Source organism: Stegostoma tigrinum, chromosome 30 (assembly GCF_030684315.1).
Source record: "Stegostoma tigrinum isolate sSteTig4 chromosome 30, sSteTig4.hap1, whole genome shotgun sequence".
Taxonomy (NCBI): domain Eukaryota; kingdom Metazoa; phylum Chordata; class Chondrichthyes; order Orectolobiformes; family Stegostomatidae; genus Stegostoma; species Stegostoma tigrinum.
The window spans coordinates 5,214,392-5,230,511 of NC_081383.1; the positions used below are offsets into that span (position 1 = coordinate 5,214,392).

A 16,120-nucleotide genomic window follows, 5' to 3' on the forward strand; every position below is an offset into this window, starting at 1 on the left:
CCATTTTTGCAGGAAGAATTTTAAATAAAAAATATTATTCAAATGACAAGGGACTGCAGAGCACTGAGATGCAGAGGGATCTGGGCATTTTGGTGTATGAATTGCAAAATAATAGTGTGGAGATACAGCAAGCAATTAGGAAAACAAATAGATTGTAATCGTTATTGCAAGGGGAATTGAATGAATAACTAAGGATTATATGATTCATTTATGTCGGGTACTGGTGAAACCACATTTAGAATACAGTGTATACAGCACTGATCACCTTTCTTAAGGGACAAGATAATCAGTCAGTAATTCAGAGAAGGTTTGAATGGGCAGGTTGTCCTACAGGGAAAGGTAGCCTTGTCTCTGCTGGGAATTAGAAGAGCAAAAAGCAACTTGTTTGAAACATACAGAATTGTGAGAGTTTTGACAGACTGGCTGTGGAAAGGATGTTTTCTCTTGTGGGAGAATCGAGGACTGAGGGTCAATATTTTAAAATGTGGGAATACCTATTAGAGACAGTGATGTCTTCACGAGTCTTTGGAACAATCTCTCTCAAAGGTGATGGGAACTGAGTCTTTGAATATTTTTAAGGCAGATGTGAACAGATTCTGATAAGCAAGGGGGAAGGTGGGAGTGAAAATTTATGAGGGAGCTGGGCAGGAATGTAACCCCATGATCAAACTGCGTGGTGCAGAATGCTTGAGAGACTGAATGGTCTGCTCCAATCCATAATTCACACATTCTCTCCCAACAGGATAGCAATTTTTTTTCCTTTACTGGAATAATTGGGTCTCCTTTGAATTTGTTCTTCCAATGTATATTATTGAATATACTTCCACCATCCTACCAGACAGTACTTAATAACCTACTGCATTTTTTTTTCTCTCTGTTATCCCCGCTGGTTCTTTTGCCAATCATTTCCAGTCTGTATCCCTTGGTTACTGACCTTCTTGCTAGATGGAAACAATTTTTCTTCCCTTGCTCTGCCAAGTATATTTGCTAGCCTGCTAGCTTCAGCAGTAGTCTGGTGCTTTTACCCTAGCTGAGAGAGGGGGAAGGTCAGCCAGGGGTGACATGTGTCAAATCACATCTCAGTCGATTTCTGGACAGCAAGGTAGACTGCAAGCAAGTCTGCACTGTACAATTGACGCATTTTCCTGAGCTCCCCCAACCACTCTCGTTTTATGGAGGAGGAGCAGTCCCTCTGAATTACTGTGATTGACAAGCAGATCAACAAGGATCTGGGACAGGCTAATGGCTAGTCAAGGTGCCATTCTAGAAAGGGGCGGCACCGGGGAAGAGCTGATTGGAGTTTTTCCCTTTTGCAGCGATCAAGGACACACAGCGACGTCCTGCAAATAACCTGGAGATCCAATCTTCAGCGCAGCGGGACACAGGGGATTGATACAGTATCCCCAACAATTTCTCCCTGGAGCAAGGATTGCAAACTGGAAGGACATAATGTAGAGTAGCAAACTGGAGGGGGAATTGGTCCCAAATTGGGGACATTTTGTAAATTTGTGTTGCAATATTTCAGCACATCTTAATGAGAACACCCGCATTTGTAATATCTTTGAAGAGCGCCCGGAGTTCGTTTTAATGAATGAGGTAAGGGGGAAATTTTTCCGTTTTATTTTCGCCCCAGGTTGTCAGAAATCCAGTCGGTTCCACGCTTTGCTCCAACTGCCATCTGTGTCCCGGGTATGTGAATGGGCTTTTGCTGCATTCATCTTTCTGATTGATCCAGTCATGCAAAACAAAAAAAAAAATCAGTGCATTTGCTTGAATGTGAAAATAAAATGTATCTTAGAATTTGAGACCTGGAAATGTATCAAAATATTTCAGTTCAGCATAAAATTCACAAAATTCACGGACAGCCTGCGTTTCCCTGCATCGTTCAATGCTGCTGCATTTTTTCATTCATATCATGAACACGGTTTGTGCATTGTATAGTTTTAAAACATTTTTAGGCTTTAAATACAAGTATATTTATAAAGCAACATCGATGTCTTAGGCGGTAGGATTAAAACGCCATTGAGTAAATCTCCCGGGATTAGGAAAATACTTGCAGTATGAAGATAGCAGGAAGAGGAATATTTGCCAATGAATCGAGCACATTTATAGTTGATCATGGCTTTATAGAATCAGTAGATTAGATACCCCGAAGCTGGGCAACAAATGCATATGTTTTCCAGGCGTATCTGACTCGGGTAAATGTAAATATAGATATTGACAGGGCGAACGGGGGAATTTGACCTGCAGCCGTGTCTGTACTGAAACTGACCACTCACCGTTGTAATCCACCTCTGCTGTTCCCCACTGCAGTTCGGATGTCAAGGTGAAAAATTTTAAAAATTCAAAAATGTGTTGTTATTCTGACTGTTTTATGAACCCCCTGATTTTGGTGTAAATGAGTCACAGTCAGTGCTAGTTCCCGTTCCCAATGGCATGGAATCACAATGGCACAAAACTGGCGCGAATCTGCCATGCACCACACAACCAGCCCAGCTCTTCCCCCCCACCCACTGCATCCCAAAACCAGTCCAACCTGTCTCTGCCTCCCTAACCTGTTCTTCCTCTCACCCATCCCTTCCTCCCACCCCAAGCCGCACCTCCATCTCCTACCTACTAACCTCATCCCACCTCCTTGACCTGTCCGTCTTCCCTGGACTGACCTATCCCCTCCCTACCTCCCCACCTATACTCTCTCCACCTATCTTCTTTTCTCTCCATCTTCGGTCCGCCTCTCCCTCTCTCCCTATTTATTCCAGTTCCCTCTCCCCATCCCCCTCTCTGATGAAGGGTCTAGGCCTGAAACGTCAGCTTTTGTGCTCCTGAGATGCTGCTTGGCCTGCTGTGTTCATCCAGCCTCACATTTTATTATCTTGCCATGAAACTTGCAGTTTTCATTGGTGTGGCGACCAGAAGCGGCCGTGTGGCCAGTAGAACTATCACGGCAGTAAAACAGGGGGTGCTCTCCACTGAGGGTGGGACTGAGACGTACAATGTAGGGAGTGTAGACAATGGAGGGAGAACTTTGCTCTGTATCTAACCCCGTGCTCTCCCCGCCCTGAGAGTGTTTGATGGGGACAGTACACAAGGAGGTTAACTCTGTATCTAACCCTTTGCTGTCCCTGTCTTGGGAAGTGTGTGATGGGGGACAGTGCAGAAGGAGCTTTGCTCTATATCTAACCCTTCGCTGTCTTTGCCTTTCGATTGTTTGTTGTGGATGGTGTAGAGGAAGCTTAACTCTGTATCTAAGCACCTGCGTACTTGTCCTGAGATGTTTGATGGGGACAGTGTTGAGAGAACTTTACTCTGTATCTAGCCCATTGCTGTCCCTGTCCTGGGAGTGTTTACTGGGACGGTGTAGGGGAAAGATCATGGCTATTAACATCCTTCCTGACTTCATGTCATCATGAAGTACCTCACAACTAATGAAGTAGTTTTGAGTTGCTGTCATTAACGATATTTCCAGAGGAATATTTTTGGTTTACTGTTTGTGGGTAGGGTATGGCGTAATGTCACATTCCTGTTTGTGTATATTGTAGTGTCACACTGTTTGTATGTATTGTATAGTACAGTGCCACGCTTTGTTTGTACATAGTGTAAACTATCGTGTCAGCCTTACTGTTAGTTCAGAGTATACTGTTACTTTGACAAAATGATTACTCATTACCAAACTCCCCATTTGCTTCCATGTGGGATAGAGTGAGAAATGTTTCTTTTATTGGTCTAGCCCACCCTGATGTGCAAGGGTTAGGCCACTGGCTTCCATTGAGTTGATCTGCACACCTGACAAAGTATGGCTGTGACTGACAGTTTCCATCAGCAGGACAGCTGACCGGGTGACTCTGTTACTGGTTGTTGTTGCCTGTATTGGAAGAATTTACAGGTTGACAGTTATACAAATTGACCACATTGTAAATGAACCTTCCACGTACAACAAGTCCAGCTGTGGGACTCGAACCTGGAGTTGCTTGCCCAGAGGTCTAAGGACATTATCGCCTTTATTGTTGATCCTTGCTACCATCGAGAATGGGGAGGAACCTGCCTTCGTGGATTGGGACACAGTGCGTAGTAGATAGAGTGGGAGAGATAGAAGATTAACAACATTGCATTGATCAGATAGGGCTGGAGTAGGCTTTTCAAAATCTACGAATTGTGTATTTATATAGTGCCTTCACAACTTCAGGATGTCCAAAAATGCCTTTACAGCCAATGATGTTCTGTTTTGAAGTGCACTTACAATTATAGTGTGAAAAATGTACAGTAAAGTGCCAAAAAAGCCAGCAATATGATATAGGTAGTGTGATCTGTTTTGGGTTTTGACTATGAGATAAATATTATGGGGGGGAGTGGTGGGGAATCTCTGCTTTGATCTAGTCTCCCTGAGATGGTGGTAAATTTAATCTCTCATTGACAAGCAGAAAGAAGGTGAGGGTAGGGGTGCCTGTCATCTTTGAAACTGGGGACAATCTGATTAGACACAGTGCGGGTATTGGAAGAAAACGTATGTAGAATGATGCATTTAGTGATTGGGCAAACGAAGACCCGAACAAAGTGATAAGTGGTATGGTTATTAAATACAGTATATACAGCATCTGTCATTACCTGTTCTGACCCGAGAATGTTTGCAGGTAATGGGGTAAAGGAGGATTTATTTTGTATTTAACACTGTGTTGTATTGGGAGCCTTTAGTGGGGAAGGAGTACAAAGAACAGTACTGAACACAAACAGGTCCTTCAGCCCCTTGCCTCTAAGTGGTCCATATCTCTGTATTCCCAACCTATTCATGTATGTATCAAGATGCCTCTTAAACGTTACTATTGTATCTGCTTCCACCACCTTCACAGGCAGTAAATTCTAGGCACTTATTACACTCTGTGTGAAAAACCTGGTTCTCAAATCTCCTTTAAACTTGCCACCTTTAACCTGAAACCTATGCCCCTAGTCATTGACATTTCAAACCCATTCTATCCATTGCCTGTGATAATTTTGTAAACTTTGTAAACATCCTGTTATGTTCAAGTGCAGTAGAGAGGGCTCTACGCTGTATCTAAACCCGTGCTGTCCCTGTCCTGGGAGTGTTTGATGGGTACAGCGTAGAGGGGGCCTTTGGAATGAAAGAACTTCAATTTAAAAACCGAAAGAGGTGCTGTATATCAGTAATAAAACAGAAGTTGCTGAAAAAGCTCAGCAGATCAGGCAGCATCTGTGAACAATCGGAGGTAACTGTGTTCTGGGGAAGGGTCACCGAACCCGAAACATTAACTCTTCAACATTTTTTCACATGTTTTCTTCACAGATGCTGCCAGAGCTTAGATTTATTTGTACAGTGTGAATGGTATAATTTTTAAGCAAGTTATGAGCATCCTCCAGAGACATGCAAAATGCAGCTTTACTTGATCAGTTGTCTGCTATAAATAATTTTGAAAGATTTTACATGAAATTTACATCTGTCAGGTTGACTGATTAAAAAAACAAAAATTTGCTGGTGAAACTCACCAGGTTTGACAGCATCCGTGGAGAGAGAAACAGAGGCCAAGTTTTAAATTCAGCATGGCCTGTTTGATTTGTGTTGAATTGGCTATCATAATGTGGATAGGCATCTATTTATACTTTATGCATTTACATTGATTTGCAAGTGAGAGGCATCATCGTTTCTGTTGGCATTCTGCAGAAGAAATGACCTGATGATTAGTTTTGAGTCTGTGCTTGAATAGGTCATTGTATTCAGTGACAAGGAACTAGTAGGAACTGCAGAGGCTGGAGAATCTGAGATAACAAGGTGTAGAGCTGGATGAACACAGCAGGCCAAGCAGCATCTCAGGAGCACAAAAGCTGACATTTTGGACCTAGACCCTTCATCAGAGAGGGAGATGGGGAGAGTATTCTGCAATAAATAGGGTGAGAGGGGGAGGCGGACCGAAGATGGAGAGAAAAGAAGATAGGTGGAGAGGAGAGTCTAGGTGGGGAGGTAGAGAGGGGATAGGTCAGTCCAGGGAAGACGGACAGGTCAAGGAGGTGGGAAGAGGTTAGTAGGTAGGAAATGGAGGTGCGGCTTGAGATGGGAGGAAGGGATGGGTGAGAGGAAGAACAGGTTAGGGAGGCAGAGACAGGCTGGTCTGGTTGTGGGATGCGGTGGGGGAAGGGGAGATTTTGAAGCTGGTGAAGTCCACATTGATACCATTGGGCTGCAGGGTTCCCAAGCAGAATATGAGTTGCTGTTCCTGCAACCTTCAGGTGGCATCCTCGTGGCACTGCAGGAGGCCCATGATGGACATGTCATCTAAAGAACGCGAGGGGGAGTTAAAATGGTTCGTGACTGGGAGGTGCAGTTGTTTATTGCGAACTGAGCGTAGGTGTTCTGCAAAGCGGTCCCCAAGTCTCCGCTTGGTTTCCCCAATGTAGAGGAAGCCACACCGGGTACAATGGATACAGTATACCACATTGGCGGATGTGCAGGTGAACCTCTGCTTAATGTGGAAAGTCATCTTGGGGCCTGGGATGGGGGTGAGGGAAGAGGTGTGGGGGCAAGTGTAGCATTTCCTGCGCTTGCAGGGGAAGGTGCCGGGTGTGGTGGGGTTGGAGGGCAGTGTGGAGCGAACAAGGGAGTCACACAGAGAGTGTTCTCTCCGGAAAGCAGACAAGGGTGGGGATGGAAAAATGTCTTGGGTGGTGGGGTCGGATTGTAGATGGCGGAAGTGTCGGAGGATGATGCGTTGTATCCGGAGGTTGATGGGGTGGTGTGTGAGAACGAGGGGGATCCTCTTTGGGCGGTTATGGCGGGGGCGGGATGTGAGGAGTTGCGGGAAATACGGGAGACGCGGTCAAGGGCGTTCTCGACCACTGCGGGGGGAATGTTGCGGTCCTTGAAGAACGTGGACATCTGGGATGTGTGGGAGTGGAATGCCTGATTCTGGGAGCAGATGCGGCGGAGGCAGAGGAATTGGGAATAAGGGATGGAGTTTTTGCAGGAGGGTGGGTGGGAGGAGGTGTATTCTAGGTAGCTGTGGTAGGTTACATGGAACAGTCCCTCTTCCGTACCTACACAGGCCCCAAACCCCACCTCTTCCTCCGTTACATTGATGACTGTATCGGCGCCGCCTCTTGCTCCCCAGAGGAGCTCGAACAGTTCATCCACTTCACCAACACCTTCCACCCCAACCTCAAGTTCACCTGGGCCATCTCCAGCACATCCCTCACCTTCCTGGACCTCTCAGTCTCCATCTCAGGTAACCAGCTAGAAACTGATGTCCATTTCAAGCCCACCGACTCCCACATTAAGCAGAGGTTCACCTGCACATCCGCCAATGTGGTATACTTGTATCCATTGTACCCAGTGTGGCTTCCTCTACATTGGGGAAACCAAGCGGAGGCTTGGGGACCACTTTGCAGAACACCTCCGCTCGCTTTGCAATAAACAACTGCAGGTCCCAGTTGTGAACCATTTCCACTCCCCCTCCCATTCTTTAGACGACATGTCCATCATGGGCCTCCTGCAGTGCCACAAGGATGCCACCCGAAGGTTGCAGGAACAGCAACCCATATTCCGCTTGGGAAACCTGCAGCCCAATGGTATCGATGTGGACATCACCAGCTTCAAAATCTCCCCTTCCCCCACTGCATCCCAAAACCAGCCCAGTTTGTCTCCTCCCCCCACTGCACCACACAACCAGCCCAGCTCTTCCCCTCCACCCACTGCATCCCAAAACCAGCCCAGCCTGTCTCTGTGATAATGGGAACTGCTGATGCTGGAGAATCCAAGATAATAAAATGTGAGGCTGGATGAACACAGCAGGCCCAGCAGCATCTCAGGAGCACAAAAGCTGACGTTTCGGGCCTAGACCCTTCATCAGAGAGGGGGATGGGGTGAGGGTTCTGGAATAAATAGGGAGAGAGGGGGAGGCAGACCGAAGATGGAGAGAAAAGAAGATAGGTGGAGAGGAGAGTATAGGTGGGGAGGTAGGGAGGGGATAGGTCAGTCCAGGGAAGACGGACAGGTCAAGGAGGTGGGATGATGTTAGTAGGTAGGAAATGGAGGTGCATCTTGAGGCGGGAGGAAGGGATGGGTGTGAGGAAGAACAGGTTAGGGAGGCAGAGACAGGCTGGACTGGTTTTGGGATGCAGTGGGTGGAGGGGAAGAGCTGGGCTGGTTGTGTGGTGCAGTGGGGGGAGGGGACAAACTGGGCTGGTTTTGGGATGCGGTGGGGGAAGGGGAGATTTTGAAGCTGGTGAAGTCCACATTGATACCATTGGGCTGCAGCGTTCCCAAGCGGAATATGAGTTGCTGTTCCTGCAACTTGCAGGTGGCATCATTGTGGCACTGCAGGACGCCCATGATGGACATGTCATCTAAAGAATGGGAGGGGGAGTGGAAATGGTTCGTGACTGGGAGGTGCAGTTGTTTATTGCGAACCGAGCAGAGGTTTTCTGCAAAGCGGTCCCCAAGCCTCCGCTTGGTTTTCCCAATGTAGAGGAAGCCACACCGGGTACAATGGATGCAGTATACCACATTGGCAGATGTGCAGGTGAACATCTGCTTAATATGGAAAGTCATCTTGGGGCCTGGGATGGGGGTGAGGGAGGAGGTGTGGGGGCAAGTGTAGCATTTCCTGCGCTTGCAGGGGAAGGTGCCGGGTGTGGTGGGGTTGGAGGGCAGTGTGGAGCGAACAAGGGAGTCACGGAGAGAGTGGTCTCTCTGGAAAGCAGACAAGGGTGGGGATGGAAAAATGTCTTGGGTTGTGAGGTTGGATTGTGGATGGCGGAAGTGTCGGAGGATGACGCGTTGTATCCGGAGGTTGGTGGGGTGGTGTGTGAGAACGAGGGGGATCGTCTTTGGGCAGTTGTGGCGGGGGCGGGTGTGTGAGGGATGTGTTGCGGGAAAAGCCTGTCTCTGCCTCCCTCACCTGTTCTTCCTCTCACCCATCCCTTCCTCCCATCTCAAGCCGCACCTCCATTTCCTATCTACTAACCTCATCCCACCTCCTTGATCTGTCCGTCTTCCCTGGACTGACCTATCCACTCCCTACCTCCCCACCTATACTCTCCTCTCCACCTATCTTCTTTTCTCTCCATCTTCGGTCCGCCTCCCCCTCTCTCCCTGTTTATTCCAGAACCCTCTCCCCATCTCCCTCTCTGATTAAGGGTCTAGGCCCGAAACATCACTTTCCTGCTACTCCGTTGCTGCTTGGCCTGCTGTGTTCATCCAGCTCCACGCCTTGATATCTCAGTAACAAGGAGCTTTCTGGTTGCAAAGGCCCCATCATTGACTCGCTTAGGGTGGCTGCGAGTAAAGCCATCAGCACTCACTTCAACACATTTTGAACAGATTATCATGTGTATTCGGTCGCTCGAATTTGCCCCTTCTTTCAACAAACCCAAGGCTGATGTGACTGGTGCCTCAACTTTAGTTTTCCAACCTGCCCCCATAACCATACCCTTCCTTGTTAGTGCAGATACAGAGGGAGGCCTTGGTCAAAGATAGCTCGTGACAGACCCCAGAGCACTCACTCAAAGGTACATCTGTGTATATTACAAAGTGTGGGGCTGGATGAACACAGCAGGCCAAGCAGCATCTCAGGAGCACAAAAGCTGATGTTTCGGGCCTACTCCCTTCATCTATGATGAAGGGTCTAGGCCCGAAACGTCAGCTTTTGTGCTCCTGAGATGCTGCTTGGCCTGCTGTGTTCATCCAGCCCCACACTTTGTTATCTTGGATTCTCCAGCATCCGCAGTTCCCATCATCCCTGATCACATATGTGTATATGTTGGGTGAAGAGATAATTGGCTTTGTGTCATCCCTCTGTAGTCGAATAGCCCATCAGCCTCTCTCACAGATTCACACCAGGAAGATTGATTGCTTGGAATAGATTGCAGAGAGCATCTTGAACTTGTAGAATATCAACAAGAAGGAAAGTCCAGAGGTGGGCTGGAGAGGGCAAAGGGGCTTGTTTGTAAATTGGGAAATACGATCTGGACATTGGTGGATAATTTACTCTAGGAGCAGAGTGTCTGGCCTTGAGCCTAAGAAATCTTTGGCCAGAGCTGAGCTTAGCTAGGACAGTCCTTATGTGATAGCCCCAAGCAGAGCCACAGAGCAGAGAAGATATACATCTTGGCAATGGGCCAGTCAGTGAGAGCACAGATGGGATAGACTGAGATGTAATGGTTAGGAGACACTGAGCTTGAATAGTCGCCAGTTTAAGAGTGCACAACAAAGACATTTAATCCCTCCCCAGTATTGAATGGCAGGTGAGGGAACTTTAGACTTGAGTTGAGAGTTGTGAAGTTTTCCCATCAATCCAAGTTCTTTGTTTCAATGAGTGAAAACTGAAAGAAATGCGGATGCTGTAAATCAGGAACAAAAGTAGAAGTTGCCGGAAAAGCTCAGCAGGTCTGGCAGCATCTGGGAAGAAAAAAAATCAAGAGTTAACGTTTTGGGCCTGGTGACCCTTCCTCAGTTCAGTCAAGCAATTTTTGTCTTTGTATGTGTTAATTATGCTGCTCACAGTTTGTGGAGCAAGGAGTATATAACGGGGCGGCACGGTGGCTCAGTGGTCAGCACTGCAGCCTCACAGTGCCAGGGACCCAGGTCTGATTCCAGCCTCGGGCGACTGTCTGTGGCATTTGCACATTCTCCCCGTGACTGCGTGGGTTTCCTCCGGGTGCTCCAGTTTCCTCCCACAGTCCAAAGATATGCAGGCTAGGTGGATCGGCCATGCCAAATTGTCCGTAGTGTTCAGGGGTGTGTGGGTTATAGGGGATGGGTCTAGGTGGGATGTTTCAAGGGGCGGTGTGGACTTGTTGGGCCGAAGGGCCTGTTTCCACACTGTAGGGAATCTAATCTAATCTAACCATTTATATTCAAAAATAATCTTCCTCTCATTAAGTCAAGACGGTGGCAGCAATGTGTACCATCTACAAGGTGCACTGCAGTAGCTCAACATATCTCCTTCAACAAGATATTCCAACCTTGAGGCTTGTACCATCGAGAAGGATACAGACATCAGATACGCAGGAATATCACCAGCTGCACATTCCACCTCAAGCCACACACCATCCTGACTTGGCAGTTTACAACTTTTCCTTCCCTGTTGTTGGGTCAAAATTCTGGAAACCCTCCTGAACAGCATTGTGGATGTACTGCCAGACGTAGGTGATGACACGTCAGAGTTTTATGTAAGAATTTTGGGATCTTTCCCCATGGTCCTATAATCATTACACCGGACAGTGTGTTATAGTGACCGGCACATTCTGTGGCAAGATTTGGTGCGTTACCATTTCCCATCTTGGCAACCTGGTCCTCACTACAGGATGGCCCAGTGGGCTAAACACATTTATCCTGATCCTGAAATGAGCCTTGGGCATTTCTTTCAGTCTCCAGGCAACTGTCATCATACCTGTACTGTCAACCAGTTCCCCTTCTTGAAAACAATTTCAGTCATACCTGTAAGATGGGAAGTAGTTGATACTTCACAGTATCCTCTGGGCAACCATGCTACAGAGATACAGTACAATAGGCTGGGAATATTTATGGTGTGGAAACAGGCCATTCAGCACAGGTACTCATTCCTGATGCTTATATTTCTAGTCTGTCCCACTTTACTACCTCTCACCCGATCAACATTACCTTCCATTTATTTTACTGTCATACACTTACCCAGCTTCCCCACCATTGCTTCTAGACTACTTGCCTCAACTACTTGTTGCAGCCATAATTTCATTCCCATTCTGTGATGAATTCAGAATTCCTGATTGGATTTCTTTGTGATTCTCTTATATCGAAGTCCCCTACTTGTTAGTCAGGAAGGTTGAAACTTTTGTACATCTGCACTATCCAATCCTTTCCAGAATACCATACAATATAAGAGTAGAATTAGGCCATTTGGCCCATCAAGACGGCTGCTCCATTCAGATATGGCTGATACATTTCTTAACCCCGTTGTCCTGCCTTCTCCCTGTAACCCTAGATCCCTTTACTCATCAAGAACCTATCTTGGTCTTAAACACACTCAGTGACTTGGCCTCCATAGCCCTCTGTGACAATGAGTTCCATAGATTCGCGCCCCCCCCCCCCCCCCCACTCTGGCTGAACAAATTCCTCCTCATCTCTGTTCTAAATGGTTGTCCCTTCATCCTGAGGCTGTGCCCTCAGGTCCCAGTCTCTCCTGCTATCTTCTCCAAGTTCATTCTATCCAGGCCTCTCAGTATTCTGTAAGTTTTGCCTGGATCCCCCCCACATCATTCTAAACTCCATCATTCCAAGTTCATTCTTTTAAACCTCATCTGGACTCCCTCCGATCCTGAACATCCTTCCTTAGATACAGGGCTCAAGGCTGCTCACAGAGTTCCAAGTACAGTCTGACCAGAGCTTTATGCAGCCCAGTGGTACATCTCTGCTCTTGTATTCCAGTCGTAGAGCATAGAACATTGAACAGTACAGCACAAAAACGGGCCCTTGTCCCACGATGTTGTGCCAAACATGACGCCAAATGAAACTAATCTCTTCTGCCTGCCCTTGGTCCATATCCCTTCATTCCTCGCATATTGATGTGTTTATCTAAAAGCCTCCTAAATGCCCCTATCGTATCTACCTCCCCCGCCATCCCCGGCAATATGTTCCTCCCACTCTCCTTGTAAAAAATCTTACCCCTCACATCTCCTTTGAACTTTCCCCCGCTCACGTTAAATTCATGCCCCCTAGTTTTAGACATTTCAGCTCTGGGAAAAAGAGTCTGACTGCTAACCCTATCTATATGTCTCACAATTTTGTAGACTTCAAATCAAATCTCCCCTCAGCCTCCGCTGCTCCAGAGAAAACAGCCTGAATTTTTCTCGCCTCTTCTGATGGCTAATACCCTCTCATCCAGGCAGCATCCTGGTAAACCTCTTCTGCATCCTCTCCAAAGCCTTCACATTCTTCCTGTAATGTGGCAACCATAATTTAAGGCAACAAGCTGCAACATGACATCCTGACTCTTGTACTCAGTTCCCCGACCAATCAAGGTAAGCCTGCTGTGCGCCTTCTCTACCACCCGGTCTACGTGTGTAACCACGTTCAGGGAGCTATGGACTCGAACCCCAAGATCCTTCTGTACATCAGTGCTGTTCAGGGTCCTGCCATTAACTGTCTACTTTTTCTTAACATTTGATCTCACCAAGCACAACACCTCGCACTGACCCACATTGTATGCCGCCTGCCACTCCTTTGCCCACTCTCCTTGTCTGTCCAAGTCCTTCTGCATTCTCTCTGCATTCTCAACACTACCTGTCCCTCTGTCTTTCTTTGTGTGATTTGCAAACTTAGCAACAGTGCCCTCAGGTACTTCAGCCAGATTGTTAATGCATAACATGAATAGTTGTGGCCCCAACACTGACCATCTGGAACTCCACTAGTCCCCACTTACCATTCTGAATAAAGCCCCCTTGTCTTAACCCTCTGCCTTCTGCCAGTCAGCCAGTCCTCTATCCAAGACAGTGCCTTGCTCCGAACACCATGGGCGGCACGGTGGCTCAGTGGTTAGCACTGCTGCCTCACAGCGCCAGGAACCCTGGTTCGATTCCACCCTTGGGTGTCTGTGCGGAGTTTGCACATTTTCCCCATGCCTGCGTGGGCTTCCTCTGGGCGCTCCAGTTTCCTCCCACAGTCCAAAGATGTGCAGACCAGGTGGATTGGCCATGCTAAATTACTCTTAGTGTCCAGGGATGTGTAGATTAGGTGGGTTATAGGGGGCTGGGTCTGGGTAGGATGCTCCGAGGGCCAGTGTGGACTTGTTGGGCCGAAGGGCCTGCTTCCACACTGTAGGGATTCTATGATTCGGTTTATCTTAATTAGCAGCCTCCTGTGTGGCAGCTTATCAGAGGCCTTCTGGAAATCCAATAGATCACAATCTCTGGCTCTCCTATGTCTAACTTGCTCATTACCTCAACAAAGAATTCCAGCAGATTTGTCAGGCATAGCCGGCCCTTAACAAAACTGCGCTGAATCTGCCCTGTTTTACCATGCCCTTCCAAGTACTCCACAATCTCATCCTGAACAATGGACTCTACAATCTTACCAATGACCAAGGCCAGGCTAAGTGGCCTGTAGTTTCCTGTCTTCCGCCTCCTTTCTTAAAAAGGCGCATTAAATTATCAATTTTCCAGTCCTCTGGGACCCTCCGTGACTCCAGTGAGTCCTGAAAGATCACCCCAATGCCTCCACAATCTCCTCTACTGTATCCACCAGAGATAGCAGGAACTGCGGATGCTGGAGAATCCTGTAGCAAGGTGTGGAGATAGCAAGGTGTGGAGCTGGATGAACACAGCAGGTCAAGCAGCATCAGAGGAGCAGGAAAGCTGACGTTTTGGGAAGGGCCTAGGCCTGAAACATCAGCCTTCCTGCTCCTCTGATGCTGCTCGGCCTGCTGTGTTCATCCAGCTCCACACCTTGTTATCTCTGTATCCTTCAGAACTTTGGGGTGTGGTCCATCCTATCTGCACAATTTTTTGACCTTCAGACCTTCTGTTTCCCCAGCACTTTCCCCTTAGTGATGGCCACTGCACTCACCTCCGCTCCCTGACTCTCTTGCTGCTGTTTAAGGACCTCTTTCAGCCTTGTTCCTCAGCTTTCTCCAAACAACGAAACACTTTCTGCTGAACCTCACACCTGATACAAACAGGCAAAAGAAGGAGGTGCTCTGGAAACTCAGTGGGCCAGGCAGTATCTGTGCGAGAGACGGGGGTGGGGTGCGAGAGAGGTGGGGGACAGAAGGGGGTGTGTGAGAGAGAGAGAGGGAGAGGGGGGAAGGAGAGAGAGGGGAGGAGAGAGCTGGAGAGAGGGAGAGAGAGATGGTGGGGAGAGAGGGGGAGACAGAGAGAGAGAGAGAGAGAGAGAAGCGGGGAGTGGAGGGGGAGAGGGAGGTGGGGGGGGAGAGGGAGGGGTCAGAGAGAGAGAGAGGGAACGAGAGACAGAGGGAAGGAGAGAGAGAGGCAGAGAGGAGAGTGGGAGAGAGAGGGGCGGGGGGTCGAGAGAAGGAGACAGAGAGTGGGAGAGACAGAAATAGAGAGAGAGGGAAGGAGAGAGGGAGAAGGGGGAGAGAGAAAGAGAGAGAGGGGGGGTAGAGAGGTTGGGGCAGAGAGAGCGAGGGAAGGAGAGCGAGGGGGGAGAGAGAGGGAGAGAGCAGAAAAGAGAGGAGGGGGAGGGAGGGAGAGAGAGAGAGAGAGAGAAGGAGAGACGGTGGGGGAAGAGAGAGAGAGGGAAGGAGAGAGAGAGAGGGAAGGAGAGAGAGAGGGAGAAAGAGGGAGAGAGGGAAGGAGAGAGAGTGGGGGGGGAGATAGAGAGAGAAAGTTAATGTTTCGGGCACTATTGGCAGCTAGGAACGGGCAGTGTTTATGCTGATGGCAGGGGTAGGGTGGGGGAAAAGTCATGAGCAGATGGGTGGAGATGGACCCCCAAATGGAAAGAAGAGAGGGTAGGCATGTGAATTATTGATGGTAAGCCAGGGGAGCAGAGAAGCTGGATAGCTGTTATTGGGGACTCTGAGTGGGTTTTTTATTAACCATTCACAGCATGAGAGCATCATTGGCTAGAGCAGAATTTACTGCCTGAAGAGCAGTTCAGCGTCAATCATGTTGCTGTGGAGTCACTGGAACACTAGACCAGGTAAGGATGGTAGTTTTCTTCCCTAAAGGACACTAGTGAACCAGATGGCTTTTTCCTGACAATCACTAACAGTTTCACAGTCATCATTAGAACCTGAATTCCAACAGTTTTTTCCTCCCATTGAATTTAAACTCCACCAGCTGCCGTGGCAGGATTTGAACCCAGATTCCCATTACCTGGGTCTTTGGATTACCAGTCCAGCGGTAATACCACTAGGGCCATCATCTGCCCAGCTGAGCTGAGAGCACCCCATTCCATGACAGGACCTGGAGATGTGGGGTGAGGCGATGTTATACTGTGAAACTATTCAGTTCACCATTGAACGTTGTAAGGTTCCTAGGTGGAAGATGAGGTGTTGTTCCTCCAGCTTGTATCAAACCTTGCTGGAGCATTGCAACAAGCCCAAGACAGAAACTCATCTGATACAAAAAACAGAAATTGCTGGAGAAACTTAGCAGGTCTGGCAGCATCTGTGGAGAGAAA

At 48.0% G+C, this 16,120-nt stretch overlaps 1 protein-coding gene across 1 annotated transcript in view; it reads left to right on the forward strand.

The window, feature by feature from the left end:
- The first annotated feature begins 1,285 nt into the window (after nucleotides 1–1,285).
- The window catches only part of abhd8a (abhydrolase domain containing 8a), a 31,244-nt gene continuing 16,409 nt past the window's right edge, over nucleotides 1,286–16,120 (forward strand). The window contains exon 1 of the mRNA XM_048559875.2: nucleotides 1,286–1,596. Within this exon, the coding sequence (XP_048415832.1) occupies nucleotides 1,592–1,596 (5 nt within the window). The 5' untranslated portion in view covers nucleotides 1,286–1,591. The remainder of the gene's footprint in view (nucleotides 1,597–16,120) is intronic.